The 26,072-nt window shown below is 50.2% G+C and overlaps 1 protein-coding gene across 1 annotated transcript in view; it reads left to right on the forward strand.

Moving 5' to 3' along the window:
• Window positions 1–21,144, forward strand: part of RNF32 (ring finger protein 32) — a 32,978-nt gene extending 11,834 nt beyond the window's left edge. The window contains exons 6-9 of the mRNA XM_065939940.1: window positions 600–724; window positions 807–915; window positions 20,138–20,305; window positions 20,923–21,144. Coding sequence (XP_065796012.1) covers window positions 600–724; window positions 807–915; window positions 20,138–20,305; window positions 20,923–21,144 — 624 coding nt within the window. The remainder of the gene's footprint in view (window positions 1–599; window positions 725–806; window positions 916–20,137; window positions 20,306–20,922) is intronic.
• Window positions 21,145–26,072: the final 4,928 nt, after the last annotated feature.

The following is a 26,072-nucleotide window of genomic DNA, read 5'->3' on the forward strand; positions in this document are numbered from 1 at the left end:
TGGGATCTTCCAGACACGGATACTGGAGTGGGTTGCCATTTCCTCCTCCAGGGGATCTTCCCCACCTAGGGATCGAACCTGCGTTGGCAGGCAGATTCTTTACCACTGAGCCACCAGGGAAGCCCTCTCTCACTTTCCGGCTCCCGAAAAGAGCCATTTATTTTATCCCTAGTCACCACTGACGGCTAGAAATATGATGTTAGACTAGAGTAGGACTCATCCTGTTTTGAGAATTGTGAATTCTCCATCGCGTTAGAGCCGCAAATGTCCCTACAGAGAGTGTGGTTAGTGAGGACCGCCGGCGTGGGCGAGCACCCGCTCCCGCCGAGTTCACTGCCCGGTCGCCTGAACGCAGGGACCATCCACCTTCACACAGGGGTGCTCAGAAATGTTTGATGTGCCTGCATGTCCATTCTTGTAAAATATCATTTTTCATGAGGAAGGTGTTAACATCTGATGAAACTTCTTCCCCTCATAAACTAAATTGGACTAAGTCTCATAATTATGTGAGAAAAAGAACACTGTAATTACATGAGAAGTAAAACGTGTTGTTTCTACGTAATTACTCGTGAAATTTCAAGTGAAATGTTTTCCTTCAGGCTTGCCTTCAGGCTTTTGAAAAGTTCACAAATAAAAAAACGTGTCCTCTCTGTAGAAAGAACCAGTACCAAACCCGGGTGATCCGTGATGGGGCCCGACTCTTCAAAATCAAGTGTGCGACCAGGTGAGCGGCCGAGCCCGGGACGCGTCCGCGGGCGCGGTGGGGTCTTCCTGTGGCCCGGGGCTGACGGCGCCCTGTGCCCCAGGATCCAGGCGTCCTGGCGCGGACACGTGGTCAGGAGGTGGTACCGGGACCTGAGGAGGACGGTGCCGCCCACAGATGCCAAGCTGAGGAGGAAGTTCTTTGAAGCCAAGGTGGGTGTGACCCCGACGCCCCGGCGGCTCCCCTGCCCGCGGCTCGCGGCGCCTGCGGGGCCCGTGACACCGCGAGCCGGGCTTCAGCTTCGGGCTCTTTTGACGGTGGGATGCCGGCCCCGTAAACTGGCTCGCTGACCCGGATGGTAAATGCTTTCAGATTTCCTTTTCTAGTCGCCACATAAAAGAAAGAGAAGTCGCTCAGTCGCGTCCGACTCTGCGACCCCAGGGACTGCAGCCCACCAGGCTCCTCCGTCCACGGGATTCTCCAGGCAAGGGTGCTGGAGTGGGGTGCCATTTCCTTCTCCATCATAAAACTTGTAAAATTGGATAAGGTGAAATTCGGAGCAAGCTTTTGTGTGTCCACCTTATGCCAACGATTTAGATAAACTCATCTCCTCAGAGAAAAGAAAGGAAACGGGCTCAAGGTTTCACACCTCCTCCTGGCGTCACCAAAATGCGAGAGAGAGTCTTAGAAATAAATAGCTGCGGTTTCTGCCTGTTCCTTTAACCAGATTTTACCTGTTTGGGGTTTTTTTTTTTTTTTTTTTTTTTGGTCTGTTTAACAGCTTTCCGTAGGCGCCGCATACAGAAAGGCCAGGCGCAGAGGAGGGGCCAGCCCCGACCCGCCTCCCAGCCCTGCGGCCTGGGGCCCGTCCGTGCAGGAAGGAGGGCGGAGCACACAGCGCCCCGGACCGCGTTTGCTGTAAACATTGCTGTATCGCTCGGGTCTGTCTGTGTGCGGCCTTAGATTAGTGCGATTCCGTAATCTGTAGACGCGCCCTGTGTGAGAGGGTGGCGTTGTGACGGTGTCGCCCGGAATCGCTGGGGCAAACCCGCAGTTATCTGTTATCCGTGGAAGCTCCTCTCCCGTTTATTTCCATCCTTTCTAAAGGCATCTGTCTTCTAGCCTGCACTCCCACGTGGGCTGATGAGTGATAGGAAGTTACCCTTCGCCATGCAAGGGTGCCCTCTCTCCTGCCGTGTGATTCCTTGTGTCGAGAGCCTAAGGACTGAGCCCCGTCCGCTGGGGAGGGGGTCGCCGTGGGCCATCGTCCAACCTCCTGCCCGACCTCAGGCTGCGGGGCTGGTGTCCGTTCGTCTCAGGACCCCACCATCCTTCTGCATGCCTGGATTTGGGGGGGGGGGGGGGGGGTGTCTTCTTCAGTGTCCCTGAAAGTAGATGGACTTAGCTTGACCACAAAGCAGCGATCATAACAGATTTTTCTAATGCCCTTCCTGGTTGCCAGGTAATGGTTCCAAGCAAGGTAGCTGTCAGTATGTGCAAAAGAAAATCAGAATCATGGCTCATGTGAAGTCACACGCCTCAGACTTAATCGAGAAAGCGCACTTGATTTGCGCGCAGCAGTAGGACACCAGTAAAGGCAGTGTGTGAACAAGCGACCTTAAAATACTCAGTCTCTTGATGACTCCGAGGTTGACACAGGTGGAGTGACTCCCTTCTGTTGTCCAGCACAGCCGGCTGGAGCTGCCCCGGAGCCGCCCCCTTTCCCGGCTGGCGGGATGGCCGCTGCAGGGGGGCAGAAACAGGGAGGAGGAGGCCGTGGATGGGGAATCTGGGGTCCCCCCCCCACCTCGGGACAGGCGCGGAGGACGTCTGGGGCAGGGGCAGGGCCTGGGCGGCTGCAGGTGCCCCCGTGAAAACCCCCGAGTTCCGTGCCGCCTGGGCCTTTCTCAAACGTCCCCATTTTACAGAAGAAACAGCAGATTAGCTAAAACTTCGGATAACGGACGCGATAGAAAGAACACGTGCCACCGTCACTGTTTCCTGGACAGTGAGCCTCTCCCCCGAACGGCTCGGGGAGCACCATGCTCACCTCCTTAGTAGGTCTCAGCTCCACCGAGCCTACCGTCCTCTCTAGAGGGCCTTGTCCCTTCCCCTCACGGAGTCCCTGGGCTCACCACCCCCACCCGCCACCCCGAGCCTGGATGGGGCCGCCACCACTTCCTCCACGGCCTCTGTCTCACCTCCCGCCTGTTGTGGTTCGCTCTGAGCCAGTAAGCGACTGTCTCCCATGCTGGTTTTTCTTCTTCCTCTTATATTCCTTCCATGCTTTTCTGTATTCTTAGCCTGACAGTAATGCTTATTCTCTGTGTTCCTCTTAATAATTTATAATATATAATAATAATTATTATTATATATAACTATTATATATATGTGTGGGCTCTCAAATCAGAAATTATCATTTCCACTTGGAAAAATTTAATTACAGACTCAATAATTGTTTTACCTTCTGTGTATATTTTATTTTCATGCATCAGTTTAAGATAACTTTTGAACGCATAGACTACCCTTTGTGTTCACATGGAGCAGAGTCAAGCAGCTCAGCCGGCTGTACGCACACATGCCACATACTTCAGATCACTCTTCCCCAGAAGCATTTTAACTTAGTGAAGTTATACTCCTACTTTCTTGCACAAATAGGCATTTTATCATTGCCTCTTTCAATTTATGAAATCTAGAATCCCCGGCTCTCTCTGCTAGTTTCCTAAATCTTCTCCACAATTTTTTCACAGCTCACCCCAGCCCACTTATCCCATTTGGCCATGAACAATCAACATCTGTAAACCCAAACCTCATTTTCAATAAATGAAGACTGCATTTACGTCAGGTAGTAGATTGGCAGAAGTATACACTCCTGTCCCTGCTCCTGGTGGCTGATAATGGTAGAGGCCTTGTATACTTAAATGCCTACCTAGGAAGAGCCCAGAGACTATCGTTTATTATATAGACCACTTCTTATCATTTATTGAATGACTCTTGTGATTTGATGACTTTTCCTTCCTCTTCCAACATGATGGACTCACTTGCTGAGCTATAAGTATGATCTTGTTGTTCAGTCGCTCAGTCATGTGCAACTCTTTGTGACCCCATGGACTGCAGCACGCCAGGCCTCCCTGTCCATCACCATCTCCCAGAGCTTGCTCAAATTCATGTCCATTGAGTCGGTGATGCCATCCAACCATCGCATCCTCTGTTGTCCCCTTCTCCTCCCATCTTCAATCTTTCCCAGCATTAGGGACTTTCCTAATGAAGAGTCAGCTCTTCCTAGGGATGATCTAGGAAATGTTAATCTACAACTTTAAATGCCAGCGTGCTTGTGTGGAATCTGAGAGGTGATTAAACTAGGTCTCTGAGTTTCACATCACCCAGGAGTCTATAGATACACCCAGAGATGTACACAGATGACAGTTTGAGAACCATATCAGTAAGTTACTGTGAGCTACTGGGTGAAAGATTGTCGGGGAACTGCATTTTTCACACAGTCTCAAAGAATCACCCCACAGATGAGTCAGAATCTATCAACAGGAGAAGTGCATACACCGGAAAAGTCCAGTAATGCTCTTCTCAGCCCAGGGGCCACAAAGCCGGCCACTGGGCAGAGTGACCCCTGAGCCTGTGCACACGGAACACTGGGGCAGAGCTGCACCTTTGCACTTTGACACCAAAGATGCTTCACCTGGACCCAGCCACGAGGACACCTGTGAGCAGGTGGGTCCAAAATGAGAAATATTCTGTAAAACAGCTGACATCAACAGAACAGTGTCATAAAGAAAAAAAGAGGAATGTTCTGGAACAAAGTTACTTGAGAGATATAGCATTTAAATGTAATGAAAAATCTCTGGCCGGATCCTAGGTCAACACTAAACATGAAAGGAACATGAAAACCAAGCAATTGTGACAGTGCCAAAGGAGCACATTAATCTTCCCAATAACTGACTCCAAAGACATGGAGATCTGTGATTTACATGGGAAAGAACTCAAATGTCTTGAGGAAGCTCAGTGAGCTACCATAAAACACAGAAAAACCATTCAACAATCTGAGGAAGACAACATAGAAACAAAATGAGAAATTTAACAGAGTGATAGAAAAATTAAAAAGAACCAAGCAAATTCTGGAGCTGAAGTATACAATGAATGAAATGAAAGGAAAAAAAAAAAACCTTTAATAGAAGGCATAAACATTTAGAATGGTTCAAACAGAAGAGTGTGAGTTAGAAGACAAAACTTCTGAAATTATTCAGTAAGAGGAGAACAAAGAAAAAAAAGTGACGAAGGTATGTGTGATCCTTGGAATACATTAGAAGAAACAATTTGTAAATTATTAGAGTCCCAGAAGAAGAGAGGAAGAAGGAGGCAGATAGTATATAAAGAAACAATGGCTGAGAACTTCCCAGATGGGGCAGAGATTTAGACATGCAAGTTGGTAAACCTCATAGGTCACCAAACAAACTCAATTTAAAGAGATGTTCTCTAAGACACATTATAATAACTGTCAAAAATCAAAGACAGCATCTTAAAAGCAGCAAGAGAAAATAAGCTTATAACTATCTTAACAAGAAAATGCCCACAGGCTATCAGTGGGTCTCAGCAGACTCACAGGCCAGAAGGCGATATATTCAAGGTGCTAAAACAAAAAAAACTGCCGAGCAAGAATACTTTACTAGCAAAGATATCCTTCAGAAATGAAGGAGAGATAACAAAGCCTGCCCCAAACAAATGAAAGCTGAGGGACTTCATCTCTAGACCTGCCTCCCAAGAAATGTTGAGTTTTTCAGGGTGAATGCTAATTTCAGGAAGGATGCTAATTAGTAACACATGCATGAGTGTGCTCAATCATGTCTGACTCTGTGGCCTGGGGACTATAGCCACCAGGCTCCTCTGTCCATGTCCATGGGCTTGCCCAGGCCAGAATACTGCAGCAGGCTGCCCTTTCCTCCTCCAGGCAATCTTCCTGACTCAGAGAGCGAACCCTTGCCTCTTGTGTCTCCTGCATTGGCAGGTGTATTCTTTACTACTGCACCACCTGGGAAGTCCAGTTAGTAACATGGGAACGCAGAAAAGAAAGCACATTGTCAAATTCAGAATACTCCTAATACTGTAATACTGTGCTATGTTACTCCCTTATAAAGGTTAAAGAACAAAGTATTAAAAATAACTGTAGCTACAGTAATTGGTCGGTGACTATATTTGTCAGTACTATACAAAGATGAACATTATATAGTATTTGTCAATACTATAAAAAGATGTCAATTGTGACATCAAAAATGTAAAAGGGGGAAGTAAAAGGGTGGAGTGTATGCAGTCAAAGTTATCAGTGTAAAACAGACTTGTATCTGTACAGTGTTTTATGTAAGCCTCATGGTAACCACACAACAAAACCCTACCGTAGATACACTGAGTTAAGGAGAAGGGAAGATAGCCTTCCACTCTGCAAGACCGTCAGTCCACAAAGGACCAGCAAGGGAGGAAGAGAGGAAGACAGGAGCGAGGGACAGACTGGCAGCAGTAGGGGGCGTCCGGAAGTCCTTACCTAGCAGTGATGACACTCAATATGAGTGAATTAATTTGTCCAATCGATAGGCATAGAATGAGCAGATGGATTAAAAAGCAAAACTGCCTACAGAGAGACTTGCTGCACCATTAAGGGCACAAATAGGCTCAAACTGAAGGGACAGAGAAAGCTGTTCCACGCAGGTAGAAACCGAGAGAGAGCAGAGGTGGCTGTGCTCGTGTCAGATAGAAGAGATGTCAAAGCTGTGGCAGACAGCGAGGAGCACTGGATAGAGACGGGGCAGCGAATCCGTCCAGAGGATGCGGCCAGAACTCACCCAAAACGGATTAAAGACTAAAGCCTGAAACCACAAAACTCCTAAAAAAAAGCACAGGGGGAATCTTGGCACTGATCTTGGCAATGATGTTTTTGGATACAACACCAAAAGCACAGGCAACAAAAGCAGAAATAAATGGTCCACCTGAAACTATCACAACACTGTTATATCGGCTATACTCCAACACAAAATAAAAAGTTTAATTAAAAACATAATCAGCTAGAGGGGAAAGGAGGGAAGAGAGAAGAGAAGCTAGGAATGGAAGCCAGATTTCTCCGAGAGTGTTCAGTTGGTGTTTTTATTTATTAAATGTTCTTAATAACTAAAAATTAATAAATAAACTACATCAAAATAAATAGCTTCTGCACATCACTGGAAACAGTCTATAAAATGAAAAGAGACAGCCTAAAGAATGGGAGAAAATATTTGCAAATCATAAATCTCATAAGGGGGTTGTATTCAAAATATATAAAGAACTCATACAACTCAACAGCCAAAAAACCCAGCCATCTGATTTTTTTTTAATGAGCAGAGGCGTTGACTAGACACTCCTCTGAAGAAGACATAGACACAGCCAACAGGTGCATGAAAAAGGTGTTCAGCCTCAATAATCATCAGGGAAATGCAAGTCAGCACCACGGTGATACCACCTCCCGTCTGTTAGAATGACTGTAATGAAAAGGCGAGAAAGAAAGAGTGTTGGTGAGGATGTGGAGGAAAGGGAAGTTCTGGGCGCTGTTGGTGGGAATATAAATAGGTACAGCCTCGATGGAGATACTAAAGCTTGAGCAAAAGTGGGACTACCAAAGACTGCCATACCACCCAGCCGTTCCATTCCTGGGCCTCCGACCGTCTAAAGGCGAAATCAAGAGCTCAGAGAAACTTCTGCACACCCACGTTCATGGCAGCATTGTGCACGATGGCCTCGACCCAGAAGCAGCCTGAGTGTCGGTCAACAGATGAATGGACGAGGAAGACGTAGCCCACACACAGCGGAATTCAGCCATGAGAAAGCAAGCAAGCCTACCATTTGCACCAACACACGTGAACCTTGAGCACGGTATGCTAAGGGACATAAACCAGACAGAGATAGGATGTGATTCCACTTGTGTGTGAGACCCGCGGAAGTGGAACTGACAGAAACAGAGTAGAATGGCGGCGGCCAGGGCCACGGGCAGAGGGGCGGGCAAGGGGAGACGCCAGGCCGAGGGCAGCGTGCGGTGCTCAGCCTGGCGATGGCAGTCAGCAACACTGTACCAGATGCTTGAACGCTGCTTGAACGGAACGTAGATTGGGCATGTCCTCACCACAGACAGGAAACGGTGTTAACTCACCCTTCTGTTCCTAAGAGACTCAGGTTCGAGCCCTGGGGTGAGACGATCCCCCGGAGGAGGGCCTGGCAGCACGGTCTGTGGGCTGTGGTCCACGGGGTCCCGGAGAGTCGGCTTAGCACGCACGCAGCCTCCTGTGGTGATCGCTTCCCGATATGTAAGTGCATCGAGTCATCACATTGTAACCTGGAAACTTACACCACATTATACATCCGTTCTGTCCCAATATACATAAAACTTGGGGGACTGAGATTCTTGTGAAACGACAGATGGACGGGTGATAAACCAGTAGAAAGTCACCCACCTCAGTGTCCAGAGATTCTAAGTCTACAATAAGGACTTCGACTTCTTCACAGCAGATCAATGAAGAAAAAGACTTATTGAAAAGAACAGTTAATGTCGGCATTTACATGAAGGAGAAAAACAGACATTACTTCATACCTTATCCTCAGAAGAGTTCCATGTTAATTACGTAAATACTTGCCAAGCAAATATATAAAATTACTAGAATGCATCAGATGACGCACCGGGCCCTGAGCTCTGCCCCACCCGGGGCCCAGGACAGTGTGGTGACCGTGTGCGCTGGGAGCTTAGGAAGGCCTCCTGACGTTGCCGCTGGAGCCGGGGGTCAGCGGCCCCCACCGTGCCAAGCTGCTCAGCAGAAGAGCGCCAAGGACCCACTGACGGTCAACAAGGCGAAATGATCGTCTTTACTTGAGTTTCTAGTAACAACGGAGCATTGACTTATATTAGTACAGAGACTGAAATACACATGGTATTCAGGGGTTTTGGCTATTTTCATGTGCTTTTTAAAAGATGTGATCCTGTGAATAGAATAAGTATTTCTCAGTACAATACAGTAACAGCCTAATAAGAGAGATATTGGACATGAAACAACTGTGAACTCTCGGTTAGTAAAGAAAGAGGTCATTGTCCAGAGGTGCCTTTACAAAAGACTTTCATCTCAGTTCAAAAGGGTACCCTATTTTATTAAAGATAATTCAGTGGCAATTTTCTAATGGTAGAGACTCTTCAGAGTCCCTTGGACTGCAAGGAGAGCCAACCAGTCAATCCTCAAGGATTTCAACCCTGAATATTCATTGGAAGGACTGATGCTGAAGCTGAAGCTCCAATACTTTGGCCACCTGATGCGAAGAGCCGACTCACTGGAAAAGACCCTGATGCTGGGAAAGACTGAAGGCAAGAGGAGAAGGGGGCAACAGAGGGTGAGATGGTTAGATGGCATCACTGACTCAATGGACATGCGTTTGAGCAAACTCCAGGAGATGGTGAAGGACAGGGAAGCCTGGCGTGCTGCAGTCCGTGGGGTCACAAAGAGTTGGACACGACTGAGCGGCTTAACAGCAATGATGGAAACAGAATTTTATTATTTTCATCAAGAAACAAACGTGCATTTCAGTTTTTTTAAGAAGTTTGAACTGTTCTCCTTTAAATGCCTATAAAAATACTTTAACTTGAGCTTGTCAGTATAATGAGCCTTTCAAATCTAGAAATCACAGATTAAGAGATTTAAAATAAAAGTGTAACTCTTGGTCCTAGATTCTCACTGTCTTCATCTTGACAGTTTTTCAGACCCAGGCGTGTGTCCCAAAGCCCAGCTTTGGAGGCATTGGGGTCTGCAGGTTCCCTAGTGATAGATCCACTAAAAGATAAAGCCCAAAGCCTCGGCAAGCAAGGGGTTCATCAAGGCCCCAGTGGGCGGGAGACCAGCCCTGTGACAGGGACATTCCAGGAGCGCCAGGCTCCTGCACGGGCCTGCCTTTGGCTCTGCCTTCTGACACCCACGTGTTCACCCCGTCACCCTCCTCACACAGAACTGTAGATCAGTGAGCCGTGAGGGACCCGGTGTCTGAATTTCAGAAATCGGACAGTTTACAGAGCAAAATGTGCAGTAGCTACAGTATCGAACATGGTACGTTTATCATTCTCTGTGGAACCAGGGGTCCTTTAAACTGGGGGTGACTTGTGCAACCAGAAGCCGCATTTCTATCTCCATACTGACCATGGGTGAGAGTCAGTGTAAAGTCATCTTATGTTTAGTCTAAAAAACTGAAATTGCAAATGACTAGGAGGAAATTGCATGACCCACTTCACCGCCCAAGGCTGATGGACGGGTGCGTGTCGGCCCCGCCGCCTCTGTGGGCCCATGAAGTTGGGGCACTGCAGCGGGGTCCCCTCTCCTCGCAGCCCCTGCAGCTCCGTACCCCAGGGGTCTCCTGCCATCCAGAGTCTGCTGGTGATCAAAGAGAAACCCGGCCTCCGGCAGACTCATTACCAACTTTGAAAAACTGTCCATTTGGCCAAGTAAGAGCTAAACCCAAGCATCACATGGAGGCCCTCAGAATCATCTCCTAAGATTGAAGGGCTGTTTCAACAGCAGGAAAGCTGGCAGTATCTGACCACACACTACAGGATATTCCTGGACACTGAAATGTCCAGCTCTAGAAGTTTCACTCCACTGAATTCCCTTTTTTTCTTTTTTTCCTTGTCTGGCAGATAGGTGAAAACTTCTTGCCACAGCTGGGGACCACTGGCCTGGTTCCCTTTGGGGAAAAGAAGGCTAATCCACAGAAAAGAAAGGCAGAGCAGGGGTGAGACTGTGATATTTTTAGGCACCACACATGAGGAAGTGCTTGGCTCCTTTAAAGTTTCAAGACCTCACCAAGATGGATATGTCTTTAATACTGGAGATTAGATTAGCTCCGGCCGTTCTATTTTTATAAATCAATCCGTCTTTCTCGTAAAAGAACCGTGGCCTTGCGAGTGCGCGCCCTCTGTCTCAGGGCGATTAGCAAGGCGGATGAATGAGGTCTTCTCCCGCCGCCGTTGTCCTGCGTCTGCGGGTGTCAGCAGCCTAGCAGAACGCAGGGGTCATCTCTCCGCAGACAGTCGCGCTCCCCAGGCCCAGGCTTCGTCTCGGCAGCGCCGCCTTGCCTGGAACACCCCGGCACATTCCTGACAAGACCGAACAGGGCAGAGTGAGGCCGCGTCTCACCCGTGGCTCTCGGACTCCAGGCGGGCCGCGCTAAGGGCGGGCGGGGTCCCCTGCTGGCCCGGGCCCCGGGGCAGCGTGCGGAGTGGCCCCGCAGGCCGGCCGCGCTCCCGCGCCGGCGCTGAACCCAGATCAAAGCCGCCGGGAGGTCACGAGAGCCGCCGCGCTCACGCCTGTCACAGTGTGTACAGAACGCCCGAGTGTCGCCCAGAATGCAGCGCTCGGTCCTTGAGTGCCTTTGATCCTTATCTGGGAGTTCTGCTAGCATATGTCATATAATTGAGGTATGGCCTTTTATTGCGGCAATTAAAACTTTTCAAATGCATTATATTATCTCCACCCGAGCCAAAAGTCCGGGCCATTGTTTAGAAAGCGAGGTGAGGGGTCTGTCAGATGCTGCGGTTGACTTTGGGGACAGCCGCTCCCAGCCCCGCCCCCGGGAGGGTGCTCTGACTTTTTTTTTTTTCATTCCATCTCACCAAACAGCATAATGGTCTTCACGTTTGCTCAGCCCTTTTGACTTCCTTTATCACATAGAGATGGCAAACATTCTGTTGCTAACTTGAAGTGGCTCCAAGCAGCAAGACGGGAGGACATTAAACCAGTAAAAGCTTATCAACGGATTCATTGATACGCTGTAAATTCCAGGCGTTTCACTTTGCTTTTGAGGGCGGCCTGTAAGTCAAACACATTAGTAAGCAATTGCTGACATCAAGATGGATGCTCAGAGGGGCCCCTGGGCAGGCCGAGTTCACCTGGGCACTTCTGTGAGCCCGTCTTCTTTACTCTTTAGCCGGGATGTACTTGTAAATGACCAGTGATTGCTCTCCGTATCAGTTACCTGAATCCGTAACTGTTTAATTTATCAAATATATGAAATGTGAGGCTTAGAAAGAGAAATAGAAGGAGATACTCATTTTTAATGGAAAATTTTATGTATTTTGTATGCTTCTGTAGAATTAATATTAACCACTAGTTTGAAAACTAGAAGCCGATGGTCATGTGTGTGTGTTCTTGCCTTTCCAACCACTAAAGGCCTCTGACCCACGTGACAGTGAGGGACTTAAGAGGAGCAGAAGGCTGCTGCTCAGGCAGGAATCTGACATGAAAGAAATACTTAATAATAGCTACACTTCGGATATGGCCCTGACCCGGCCCCAGGATAGTCAGTACCCATTTGCTAATTTAACTTTTTTTAGGATATTATTCTTGCTAACTTTTCAATACTCGAAGCACAAGAATGAAGCCAGTCACGCCAGCTCACTTTTAGAACTGTGCCATAAGTGCATACTGAAGGATTTTTGGTATGTGTATCAACAAGCTAAAGCCAAATACTGAGGCTTTATTGAATCTCGGCACTGGAAGTTTCTTCAGAATCCTCGCTGGGACAGCGTCCTCTTTTCAACCCCCACGAGGAGACCGCCCTGCACTCCGGCAGAAGGTGTACCCTGGGGGCGTGTGGGCCTTCATTCCTCACTTGTTGCAGATTTCAAGGCGACAGTTTTGTTGAATGCCAAGGGCCTCACCAAGATGAAGCGGAGCAGCCGAGAGATAAGAAATACACACAGGAAGAAGGAAGGAGCCCTGGCCGGTGACAAGTGTCATCGGAAGGAGCCAAGAGAGCCCTCTGGGCGGCCAGGCCGAGCGCTAGCGCGCGGCGGGCAGCGAGCGGAGGGAGCGGGGCTGGCCGGGGCAGGGGCCGAGCAGGAAGGCAGGTGGCGAGGAGACGCTGCCAAGAGGCCGGAGGAGGAGAGCCAGGGTCAGAGGCGGAGTGCGCGGCGGGCCGCCCCTCCCGCCGTCCTGCTGAGCCCGGCGCCCAGCTGGTCAAGGATCAGTGTGGCCCCTCTGCCCGCTGGGCCAGGACCGGCTCCTCCGGGGCCCTCTGGGCTTTCCCCTTCAGCTGCAGAAGCTATCCGGCAGGGCGAGGGCACAGTGCTTTAGCCTAGATTAAATAACCTGCATTTTTTCAATTTTTAAAGTATTTATTTTTTATTGAAGGATAATTGCCTCACAGAATTTTGCTGTTTTCTGTCACACCTCAACGTGAATCAGCGATAGGTATACATATATCCCCTCCCTTTTGAACCTCCCTCCCACCTCCCTCCCCATCCCACCCCTCTAGGTTGATACCTAGCCCCTGTTTGAGTTTCCTGGGCCATAGAGCATATCCCCGTTGGCTATCTATTTTACATATGGTAATATATGTTTCCATGTTATTCTCTTCATACCTCTCACCCTCTCCTCCCCTCTCCCCATGTCCATAAGTCTATTCTCTATGTCTGTTTCTCCATTGTTGCCCTGGAAATAAATTCTTCAGTACCATTTTTCTAGATTCCATATATATGCATTAGAATATAGGATTTATCTTTCTCTTTCTGACTCACTTCACTCTGCAGAATAGGTTCTAGGTCATCCACCTCATTAGAACTGACTCAAATGCGTTCCTTTTTATGACTGAGTAATATTCCATTGTATACATGTACCACTACTTTATCCATTCATCTGTTGATGGGCATCTAGGTTACTTCCATGTTCTAGCTATTGTAAATAGTGCTGCAGTGAACAATGGGATCCATGTGTCTCTTTCAATTTTGGTTTCCTCAGGGTATATGCCTAGGAGTGGGATTGCTGAGTCATATGGTGGTTTTATTTCTACTTTTTTAAGGAATCTCCATACCGTCTTCCATAGTGGCTGTATCAGTTTACATTCCCACTAACAGTGCAAGAGTGTTCCCTTTTCTCCACACCCTCTCCAGAATTTATTGTTTGTAGACTTTTTGATGATGGCCATTCTGACCGGTGTGAGGTGATATCTTACTATCTTACTAGTTTTGATTTGCATTTCTCTAATGAGTAATGTTGAGCATCTTTTCATGTGTTTGTTAGCCATCTGCATGTCTTCTTTGGAGAAATGTCTGTTTAGGTCTTTTTCCCACTTTTTGATTGGGTTGTTTTTCTGGTATTAAGTTGTATGAGCTGTTTGTATATTTTGGAAATTAATCCTTTGTCAGTTGTTTCATTTGCTGTTATTTTCTCCCATGCTGAGTGTTGTCTTTTCACCTTGCTTATAGTTTCCTTTCCTATGCAAAACTTTTAAGTTTAATCAGGTCCCACTTGTCTACTTTTGTTTTTATTTCCATTACTCTAGGAGGTGGGTCATAGAGGATCTTGCTTTTATTTATGTCATCAAGTGTTCTGCCTCTGTTTTCCTCTCAGAGTTTTATAGTTTCTGGTCTGAAAGAGATGGGAATACCAGACCACCTGACCTGCCTCTTGAGAAACCTATATACAGGTCAGGAAGCAACAGTTAGAACTGGACATGGAACAACAGACTGGTTCCAAATAGGAAAAAGAGTACGTTAAGGCTGTATATTGTCACCCTGCTTATTTAACTTATATGCAAAGTACATCATGAGAAACGCTGGGCTGGAGGAAGCACAAGCTGGAATCAAGATTGCCAGAAGAAATATCAATAACCTCAGATATGCAGATGACACCATCCTTATGGCATAAAGTGAAGAAGAACTAAAGAGCCTCTTGATGAAGGTGAAAGAGGAGAGTGAAAAAGTTGGCTTAAAGCTCAACATTCATAAAACTAAGATCATGGCAATTGGTCCCATCACTTCATGGCAAATAGATGGGGAAACAGTGGAAACAGTGGCTGACTTTATTTTTCTGGGCTCCAGAATCACTGCAGATGGTGATTGCAGTCATGAAATTAAAAGACACTTACTCCTTGGAAGGAAAGTTATGACCAACCTAGACAGTATATTGAAAAGCAAAGACATTACTTTGTCAAAAAAGTCCGTCTAGTCAAGGCTATGGTTTTTCTAGTGGTCATGTATGGATGTGAGAGTTGGACTATAAAGAAAACTGAGGGCCAGAGAATTGATGCTTTTGAACTGTGGTGTTGGAGAAGACTCTTGAGAGTCCCTTGTACTGCAAGGAGATCCAACCAGTCCATCCTAAAGGAGATAAGTCCTGGGTGTTCATTGGAAGGACTGATGCTGAAGCTGAAACTCCAACACTTTGGCCACCTGATGTGAAGAGGTGACTCATTGGAAGAGACCCTGATGCTGGGAAAGATTGAGGGCAGAAGGAGAAGTGGGCAACAGAGGATGAGATGGTTGGATGGCATCACCGACTCAATGGACATGAGTTTGAGTAAACTCCAGGAGTTTGTGATGGACAGAGAGGCCTGGCGTCCTGCGGTTCATGGGGTCGCAAAGAGTCAGACACGACTGAGTGACTGAACTGGAACTGGTCTTGCATTTAGGTCTTTAATCCATTTTGAGTTTATCTTTGTGTATGGTGTTAAGAGGTGTTCTAATTTCATTCTTTTACATGTAGCTGTCCAGTTTTCCCAGCACCATTTATTGAAGAGACTGTCTTTGCCCCACTGTATATTCTTGCTTCCTTTGTCAAAAATAAGGTGCCCATAGGTGCATGGATTTATCTCTGGGCTTTCTATCTTGTTCCATTGCTCTATATTTCTGTCTTTGTGCCAGGACCACACTGTCTTGATGACTGCAGCTTTGCAGTATAATCTGAAGTCAGGAAGGTTGATTCCTCCAGCTCCATTCTTCTTTCTCAAGACTGCTTTGGCTATTCGGGGTCTTTTGTGTTTCCATATGAATTGTGAAACTTTTTGTTCTAGTTCTGTGAAAAATGCCACTGGTAATTTGATAGGGATCACAACGAATCTGTGGATCGAGCTTGGTAGTATAGTCATTTTCACAATATTGATTCTTCCTACCCAGGAACATGGAATATCTCTCCATCTGTTTATGTTTCTTTGATTTCTTTCATTAGTGTCTTACAATTTTCTGTGTATAGTTCTTTTGTCTCCTTAGGTAAGTTTATTCCTAGATATTTAATTCTTTTTGTTTCAGTGGTGAATGGGATTGATTTCTTAATTTCTCTTTCTGATTTTTCATTGTTAGTATATAGAAATGCAAGGGATTTTTGTGTATTGATTTTGTATCCTGCACCTTTGCTAAATTCACTGATTAGTTCTAGTCAAATTTATTTTTTAACTAGAGGAAAACTGCTTTACAATGTGGTGTTGGTTTCTGCCATCCAATGACGCCAACCAGCCGCAATTACACAGAGACACTGTCCCTCATGAGCCCCTCTCCCCTCCGGGTGTCACAGAGCCAGGCGGGGCTCCCTGTGCTAGATGGCAGCCTCTCACCAGGTCTCTGTGTTCATTTGCATTTTAAGTCTCCGCCGACCCCTGCAGATAAAGGGATGGCTATTTTTCTCATTTGTGAAATGCTTCCTGTTCAGGCTGAAGAAGGAATTGTGCCCATTAACAAGTGTGAGAGCGATGTCAAGTGAGCCATGCACCCACGTCCACACTGACCCTGCCCTCCGCGCCCAGAACTGGGTTCCAGCTGGGGGGCTGTGCCACAGACCCTGCGTCACCGGAAGCGCCCCCTGGCCAGGTGCCTCCCCCCAGGCCCATGGCTACCTCTGGACGCGTCCCGCCTTCCTGGAGGGGAGACGCAATACTTCATATTTTGTTGGAAACATCACCAATTTCCACCAGTTGTGTCCTGGAGAAAAGCCTGGAGAGGTGAAGGGGTGGGAGTGACTTTGGCCATCCCAGAGCTCCTGGCTGCATCCGCAAAGCCGCCACGGCCATTTCTTCAGCAAGTGCTTCTCCGGCTCCTCGGGGCCAGCGTGCAGAGCGGCTCGCAGACAGACACACAGACGGGGGCACACGGGGGGACAGCCCCGAGCCGGCAAAGAGGATGAAGGCGGCGCCACCGCAGTGCTGGAGGCAGGCGGGGGGCACTGAGGACGTCCTCACAGGCCCCTGGGACCAGCATGCACAGCTGTTCCGGACACACCGGCTCTGTTTGCATCTCAAGCCATGAGAGCTCACACAACACGAGGACAGGTGTGGGTTCTTGCCGTCCCCCGGACATGTGTGTAGGAAGCGTGACACAGATGTCTTGGCACACAGGCGTGATAATATACACACACATGTAAGAAAATAGAAATGCCCGTGGCCTCCACACTCTGCCACTCCCTGAAGTGACCCTTGAGAGCTCAGGAAGGCACTGCACACTTGAAGCTGGGTGGTCACGTCTCAGGGAAGGGAAGGGAAGTCAAAGTCGCTCAGTCGTGTCCGACTCTTTGCGACCCCGTGGACTATACTGTCCATGGAATTCTCCAAGCCAGAATACTGGAGTGCATAGCCATTCCCTTCCCCAGGGGATCTTCCCAACCCAGGGATCAAACCCAGGTCTCCAGCATTGCAGGTGGATTCTTTACCAGCTGAGCCACAAGGGAAGCCCAAGAATATTGGAGTGGGTAGCCTACCCCTTCTCCAGGAGATCTTCTTGACCCAGGAATTGAACTGGGGTCTCCTGCATTGCAGGTGGATTCTTTACCAGCTGAGCTACGAGGGAAGCCCCACTCCTCAGGGAGTGATGAGTAAATCGGTGTTAAACAACTTTGAATCCTAAATCTTAATCGGACAGCTTCTACGAGAGCAGTTTCCATCTCCAGTGAGCCTCAGTCCCCTTGCCCCGGGGGCTGTTAGAATGCAGACGGCTGCCTCCAGCGGCAGTGCTGACCCCGGAGGGCTGGGGCGGCGGGAGTCGGCGCTGCTAGCAGCTCTCTGGCAAGGTGGATGCCGCTGGTGGCACGGCCTCCCCTGGAAGAAGGCTGCGGTGCCCCCGCCCCAGCGGTGGGACACGCGGCACTGCTGTCCCTGCAGGCTGCACTTCTGAGAACTAATGTGAGAGCGAACCTCGGGATCCCAGAGACTGTGTGAGGTCTGCACTGGCGGGGCCTAATTCTGGGGGAAGACGTGATCTCACCTTTCAGGTCTATTCGGGGAATCTCTCACACTGCACGAAAAGGCAACTTAGAGAAAACCTGACCTATAAAACATTCACTGGAAGGCAGCAGTATATGTATTTCCAAGGAATCCTTCCTTTTATAAAGTATAGGGACCTCTTCTACTTTTAGTAATAGAGATTATCAGGCATTTGAAAGGCTCAGGAACAGAGAAAATGAAGCCTTGCCAGTTAGAGCCCATGAGCTTGGATCCAGCTGCCAGCTGGATAATTAGTCGGCAAGAAATGGAACTGGACTCCAAAATGGAAAAGCATCTTTGTCCAGGCCTTGGAGGCGGCTGAGAAACCAGTGCCTACTAGACCCCAAGACACAGGCGCCTGGATTCAAACCCCGCGGGCCACCGGCCACTTCACAGGCGGCCTTACCTGGAGATCCGGGGCCCGCCCTGTAAGCCCCGGTGACCAAGGCCTGGGAGGGCACTCCCCACGGCCCTGCCCCCATCCTGCCCTGGCTCGAGGCTTCTTGCAGAATGGACGGGAGGTGGAAGGGGCCCCCGGGCCCACGAAGGCACCTTCTGATGGAGGTGACGGACACAGACACTGCGTAAAAACGCACGCACGGACACGCTGCACGCACGCGGTGTCCCGTAGACCGGAATACTTGATGCTGGGTCGTCCTCTGGGCCCGAGGAGAATGCGTTCCGCACGTCACACACCTAAAGACCACGGGCCGAACTGAGTCTCAAGGACGGAGGACACAGCTCGTGCTGCTCTGCAGTCAGCCAGCGTTAGCCCTCAGTGCCGCCAAAAGGGGCAGACAAGGGGACTGCATGCCTGAGTCCACGCGCCTCCCACGTAACCTCGGCCCGTAGCATTTTACAAACCGCTTATACCAAATGCGCCCTGCAATTGCGCACGCTCAGAGCTGTCGCCCTCAGCAGACGACAGCATTCCAGGTCGCAGCCCACCACGATTCCCATTACCTCCTTTGCCCTGAGAGCAGAGCGCTTTTCTAGATCTCTTTTCTAGATCTCTTTGTACCAAATGCAGACCTTCATAAAGAGGACCGAGCCTGGGAGAATGTTCAGTCAGTTCAGTGCAGTTCAGTCGCTCAGTCGTGTCTGACTCTTTGTGACCCCATGAATCGCAGCACGCCAGGCCTCCCTGTCCATCACCAACTCCCAGAGCTTGCTCAGACTCATGCCCATCGAGTCGGTGATGCCATCCAACCATCTTATCCTCTGTCGTCCCCTTCTCCTCCTGCCCCGAATCCCTCCCAGCATCAGGGTCTTTTCCAATGAGTCAACTCTTCACATGAGGTGGCCAAAGTACTGGAGTTTCAGCTTCAGCATCAGTCTCTCCAATGAACACCCAGGACTGATCTCCTTTAGGATGGACTGGTTGGATCTCCTTGCAGTCCAAGGGACTCTCAAGAGTCTTCTCTAATACCACAGTTCAAAAGCATTAATTTTTCAGTGCTCAGCTTTCTTCACAGTCCAACTCTCACATCCATACATGACCGCTGGAAAAACCATAGCCTTGACCAGACGGACCTTTGTTGGCAAAGTAATGTCTCTGCTTTTTAATATGCTGTCTAGATTGGTCATAACTTTCCTTCCAAGGAGTAAGCGTCTTTTAATTTCATGGCTGCAGTCACCATCTGCAGTGATTTTGGAGTCCAGAAAAATAAAGTCAGCCACTGCTTCCACTGTTTCCCCATCTATTTCCCTTGAAGTGATGGAATGTTAGAGACTGTATCTGAGGACAGTGCCTTCAAAGCAAAACAAAAGTTTGTGATAAACTGTGATAAGCCGCCTCCATATTTAGGCTAGCGGTGAAACTGGGATTGTTAGGTAAGTCCTAAAAATGCGTTCTGCAGCATGGAGACACGCGATCGCCCATAAAGTGATTGCCTCAGCTTATTTTTTTTTTAGCTCTTTAGGCAGCAGGGGTGGGTTCAAAATGAGGATTTTAGAGCTCAGTGAGAAAGGTAGGATGAGTAACCAACTCAAAAGGGAGGAGAGGGTCTTTCTCTTAGATTCCCTTTATGGAAATTTTCAGGCTGAAAGGTTCCTGACCTGCAGCCGCAGGGGATGCTGCTGCGGAGCCTGGGGATGTGCTGTGCTGGGCGTCCCTCGTGATGGCCTGGCATGGGCCGGGGGGCGGCACTGCCCAGGGCCGGGCCTGTGAGGCTCTGGGGGCGCTGCCAGCGCAGGATGACCGTCTGACCCACTGTACCCGGCTCTGGTCCCTCCTCCTCTCAACTCCTCACCAGCGCGCTCCCTGCCACCAAGCAAGGCTTGCCAGCAGGTGCCCCCTCCTGAAATCTCCGCCTAGGCCCTCTGGGCTGGCGAGTGTACGGGCAGCTGGGGGAGGCGGTGGGGACCCAGGGGCGCTGCCCAGCGCGGCTCACAGCGGGCGCGGGTGCTCAGTTCACAGAGATCAGCCAGCGCCTGCTCTGCTCCTACCACACCGACATCGACGCGCTCTTCTGCGAGGTGGACCACTGCCTGGCCATCAACCGCAGCATCCTGCAGCAGCTGGAGGAGCGGTGTGGCCGTGAGCTCTCAGAAGAGGAGTGGGGCGAGATCCAGACTCAGGTAGGCGCGGCCAGCCTGCCAGGGCGGAGGGCCGGGCACCGTGGAGAGGCCGGGACCCCCAGGGGGCCCCGGGGCCCTCCTCACCCACTCTGGGGTGAGGCCAAGGGCCCTGGGTGTGAAATTCTGCTTTGATGACGGCGTCTAGGGATCAGTGAAAGCGCCGAGGGCCGAGGCCTCCCCACGTGCCCCCCTCCCGCCCCCACCTGCGCTTCCTGCTGTTCTCAGCCTGCCTGCCCCTTCCATCTGAGGACAGAGACTCCAAACCCAACAGAGGAAACACTTACTTAGAAATTACAAAAATGGTAAAACGCATAAAGAAGTTTAGCGGCTACATAGTGTCAGAAACTGCTTAGTTAAAAGAAAGTCTGTCACTAAGATTCAGCCTTTTATAAACTGCTTGTGTTTCGAAGTGGGTTATCCCATGTGGGTTGCAGTCCCTTCCATTTCTCGCAGGAACAGCAGAGTACATACATAATTAGCATTGTTTTAACCCAGGATGAAGCGTCTCCATGTTTAGAAGACCCACGTCTGTGGGTGCCCGGTTCTCACTTGAACTGGGGACAGCGCCGGCCGCGGCGTGACCAGCACGTGTGACAGCCTGCCCCGCTGTGTTGCAGGCCCTGCACCGGGAGGCCCCCGACTGCCCCATCTGCCTCACCGCGCTGGCCGCCGGCGGCCCCACGCCCACGCTGCGGGAGACGGTCCTGTTGTCTTGCTCACACATGTTCCACCACGCATGTCTGCGCGCCCTGGAGGAGTTCTCCCTGGGGGAGAGCACGCCTTTCCACGCGTGTCCTCTCTGCCGCTCCTGCTATCAGAAGAGAGTTCTTCAATGTTGAGTTCACAGGAAAAAAATTGTATAATTCGGGGGGGTGAAAGTGTTAACCTTATTGTTGGTAGCTGTACGTTAGGAAAGCTGACAATATTTTGAAAGCTGACAAACTCATCCAATTCTAGTCTTTATAAAGAGAAAACTTCAAATTCATGAGCTGAGTCAGCTGAAGTGAGAAACGGATTAAAAACTTCTATCTCAGAGGCTCTACAAGTTCACTGATTAGCTCGGCCCCTGGTTGGTTGGCTGGGCTGTCCTGAGAGTGGAGAGACCCTCCCCACCATCCCCGGCGGCGCTGACGGCCCCTGAGAGTAGAGAGACCCTCCCCACCATCCCCGGCGGCGCTGACGGCCCCTGAGAGTAGAGAGACCCTCCCCACCATCCCCGGCGGTGCTGACGGCCCCTGAGAGTAGAGGGACCCTCCCCACCACCCCCGGCGGCGCTGACGGCCCCTGAGAGTGGAGAGACCCTCCCCACCATCCCCGGCGGCGCTGACGGCCCCTGAGAGTAGAGAGACCCTCCCCACCATCCCCGGCGGTGCTGACGGCCCCTGAGAGTAGAGGGACCCCCTCCCTACCACTCCCCCGGCGGTGCTGACGGCCCCTGAGAGTAGAGTGACCCCCTCCCTACCACTCCCCCGGCGGTGCTGACGGCACCGGCGGGCCTGCCGGGGACGGACAGCACACCGTCTCCCCAGGCCTGCCCTACAGCTGCAGCTCGTGGCCGACCGCAGACGGAACCCAAACCTCTTAGAGCGTCCAAAGGGCCTCTGCCGCTCTAATGCTTGCTTTGTACTCGTTGCTTTATCTCTATAAGTTACTGTTGACTCCAGCACTTTGAATACATAAACCCAACATATAAAAATAAGATATTCAGTGGTTTCAACATCAGTTCAATCATTCAGTCGTGTCTGACTCTTTGCGACCCCCTGGACTGCACCACACCAGGCTTCCCTATCCTTCACCTTCTCCCGGAGCTTGCTCAAACTCATGTCCTTTGAGTAGGTGATGCCATCCAACCATCTCATCCTCTGTCGTCCCCTTCTCCTCCTGTCTTCAATCTTTCCCAGCATCAGGGTCTTTTCCAGTGAGTCTGTTCTTCTCATCAGATGGCCAAAGTATTGGAAGCTTCAGCTGCAGCTCAGTCCTTCCAATGAACATTCAGGACTGATTTCCTTTAGGATTGACTGGTATGATCTCCTTGCTCTTCAAGGGACTCTCAAGAGTCTTCTCCAACACCACAGTTCAAAAGCATCAATTCTTTGTTGCTCAGCTTTCTTCACAGTCCAACTCTCCCATCCATACATGACTACTGGAAAAACCATAGCCTTGACTAGATGGACCTTTGTTGGCAAAGAAATGTCTCTGCTTTTTAATATGCTGTCTAGGTTGCTCAGGGCTTTTCTGATGTTTCAACATCAGAAAACAGCACATCAACTGTTAATAACTCAGAGCTACATGTTCATGGCTCACACATAAAGAAATTCACGGAATCTTCCTGGGAGCCTGGTCATTCACAAGCACTGACCACGGGGTCCTGGCGAGGTGCCCCAGCTGCTGCGACAGAAGAGGCCTCAGATGTTAGGAGCGGACAAAGCGGCCTGTTCCTCAGAACTTGCCCGCCCATCAGCAGTGGGTGAGGGGCTGAGGAGCTGCCCTCAGTGGCTCCCGGATCTCAGCCCCTCTGCCTGGAGTCTCCAGTGAACCCTCCTCACCTGTGCTAAGGAAGGGCAGGTAGACTTTTAATTTAAAAAAATTTCTTTACTTCTTTATTTGGGTCTTAGTTGTGGCTTGCAGGATCTTCATTGTGGTGCCAGGGCCCCACTGCGTGTGGGATCTTGGTTCCCAGACCAGGGGTCGAACCTGCATCCCCTGCATTGGAAGGCGGGTTCCTACCCCCTGGGCCATAGGGACGTCCTGCAGGCAGGCTTTGCGGCCACCCTGGGGCCCCTGGCAGGTCAGTGCGGCCACAACTAACAGCAGGCAAGGGGCCAGCGAGCCAGGCCAGGAGGCGGGGACAGACAGGCGGCCGAGGCCAGCTGCACGCCTGTCAAGGTGCACAACAGTCCCAGTTTCACCTGGGAAGGAACCCCACCATGCCTGTTCCTGTTCATTTCTCATCCCGTCTGGGGTGTTTTCTTAACATTAAGCCCATGCACATACGTCCCTTAATGAGCACATCCACATATCCTGGGGTACGTTCACTTTGCAGCAGTGGAGAGTCCCACGAAAGAATCTGGAGCCTGACTTGGAGATGATTTAAATGGTGAGCAGACATTCATTGGACCATTAAGAAGGCTGCGCACCAAAGAATTGATGCTTTTGAACTGTGGTGTTAGAGAAGACTCTCGAGAGTCCTTTGGACAGCAAGGAGATCCAACCAGTCCATCCTAAAGGAGATCAGTCCTGAATATTCATTGGAAGGACTGATGCTGAAGCTGAAGCTCCATTACTTTGGCCACCTGATGTGAAGAGCTGACTCATTGGAAAAGACCCTGATGCTGGGAAAGACTGAAGGCGGGAGGAGAAGCGGACGACAGAGGATGAGATGGTTGGATGTCATCACTAACTCAATAGACATGGGTTTGCGCAAGCTCTGGGACACGGTGAAGGACAGGAAAGCCTGGAGTGCTGCGGTCCATGGGGTCGCAAAGAGTCAGCCACGGCTGAGCGACTGACAGCAACAACAAACATGGTCATGAGACAGCTGAGGAAGGCTGGCTCCCAGACACAGCCCACCCCCAACCACTTTCTGCCAGTGGCCCCTCCAGCAGAGCTCAGCCTGCTGAGGAGGAAGGCCTGGCCCGTCTGATGCCCAGACCCACGCCCAGAGCCTGCAGGGGGCACTCGGCGAGCACGGGAGGCCACTCGGGGCCGGCGTGACCACATCCTGGGCATGATGGCGGAGCGCTGCTGCCCACACCCGGCGACCCTGCCCGCTTCCGGAGCCCGCCTCTCACACTGGCCCTCTGACTCCGTGAGTTGTGCAGATCCTTCCAGGAAGCTCTTCCTGCCTATCGCTCTCTGTAGCCCCGCGATCTGCTGACACAGACAGCAGATCCGCAGGACGGTCAGCGGCGCCAGAAGCCTGGGCTGGGCCGCCCTTGGAGGTAGCACAGTGAAAACCCCATGAGAGCCTCGGGGCGTGTCTCACTCGGCCGCGACAGTTGACGGCAGATCAGGAGACTTTTTTACTGAAAAGCCCCAGGAACATCATGCCCAGCAAAGGCTCCGGAGGCCACGCTTACAGGACAGGAAGACGTGTATCACAGTGGGGTGGCCGCTTCTCTGGGAAGACAACACATTCTCAGGTCAAGCCACAGACACCACGCAGACGTTTATATGATGGTGTTGCAGTCTCTCTGGGTCTCCTTTGAAAACTGCTCACTGATCAATAAAGAGCGGTGGCCCAAAGAAGCGTGAGTTTGGTCAAGGACTCACTTGTGATGCTGCCTAAATCCATAGATAACCCCTAAGTTTTGTTTTACCTGTCCAGGGTGCTGGGTATTTGGTTTCTTCTCATTTTAGTAGTAAATTCCAGTTTTCTTTCATTTGATATATATATATATATATATATATATATATATATATATATGTCATTTTGAAATAATCTAGACTTACAAAGAGTTGTAACAGTTCCCATGGAGCCTTTGCCCAGCTTCCCCTCATGTTAACACGCCTTAGTAAAATTGTCAAAACCAGAAAACTAGCATTGAAACAATAGTGTTAACTGACCTAAAGATTTGATCCAGCATCTCTGGGATGTCTTGTGAACAAGAATATTCTTTGCCAACAAGAATGCTAATGTCTAAAACAATGCATCCTCCACGCTCTAAGCCAGGCATATGTAGTGACATCACCATGCCATGGTGACGAGAATTCAGAGGAGAATGAGTCACTGACCAGGGCCTGAGAAGTGAGGAGGACGTCTGAGTATCCATAACTCAAAACACAAGGTTGGTGTTCAGTCCATGAAAAGAGGTGCGTATCCTTCAAAACGGTGTGAGAAATACTAATTAGAGCTTTAGGTTACAGAGTTCAGACCTCAGCCCGATTCTTAAGGACACCGGCTTATGGAGAAGGCTCTGAGATCACAGACTGTTCCCCGTACGATTTGCCATAGCCCACGCAGTCTCATGGGGAAACAAAGCTGATGGGCAGGAGCCGCATTCAGGGCTCAGAGCAGGCTGACAGGGGTGGCCCGAGTACCCGAGGGGCGGCCCTCTCCTCGGGAGCCCCCGGAGGGTGGGCAGGCAGGTGTGCCCCCAACAGGCGCCCAGGTCCTGCAACTGTCCCTCTTGAGGGTAAGTTCACTCTTGGAAGTGGCTTGGAGTCCCAGGGGTAACTCCCTATCACGTCCACGGTGCTTCTCCTGGTGGACCCGCTTCTTTGCAGTCATCTTCTCAGGGCCCCCCACACCACGCGGTTTTTTGTTTGCCCCTGAACTGCACGGGGCCAGGGACATGGCCGCCTTGTGGGAAGCCACACTCGTGTTGCTCGGCACGTAGGAGAGCGGGTGTGTGGCAAGTGACAGCCTCGGTATAACCACGATCACATTCCTTTCCTCAAAAGAAATGCGGGAAAAGGATGACTGATTCCCACAAACGAAGCCTTCAAAGTGGTTATGTTTGGGCTTCCCTGGTTGTGCAGTCGCTAAGAATCCACCTGCCAACGCAGGGGACACAGGTTCGGTCCCTGGGCCAGGAAGATCCCACATGCGTTGGGGCAGCTAAGCCCGTGCTCATCAGTGACTGAGCCTGGGCCCTAGAGTCCGGGAGCAGCAACCTCTGAAGCCCGTGCTCCACAACGAGAGACGCCTGCACACGGCAGAGAAGAGTAGTCCCCGCCCGCCGCAGCCAGAGAAAAGCCCGTGCAGGCAAAAATCAACAAAATTTTCAAAAACGTAGGTCGGTTTGAGGAAATAAGTGTTCTGGGA

The sequence above is a fragment of the Muntiacus reevesi genome, chromosome 6, assembly GCF_963930625.1.
Source record: "Muntiacus reevesi chromosome 6, mMunRee1.1, whole genome shotgun sequence".
Taxonomy (NCBI): domain Eukaryota; kingdom Metazoa; phylum Chordata; class Mammalia; order Artiodactyla; family Cervidae; genus Muntiacus; species Muntiacus reevesi.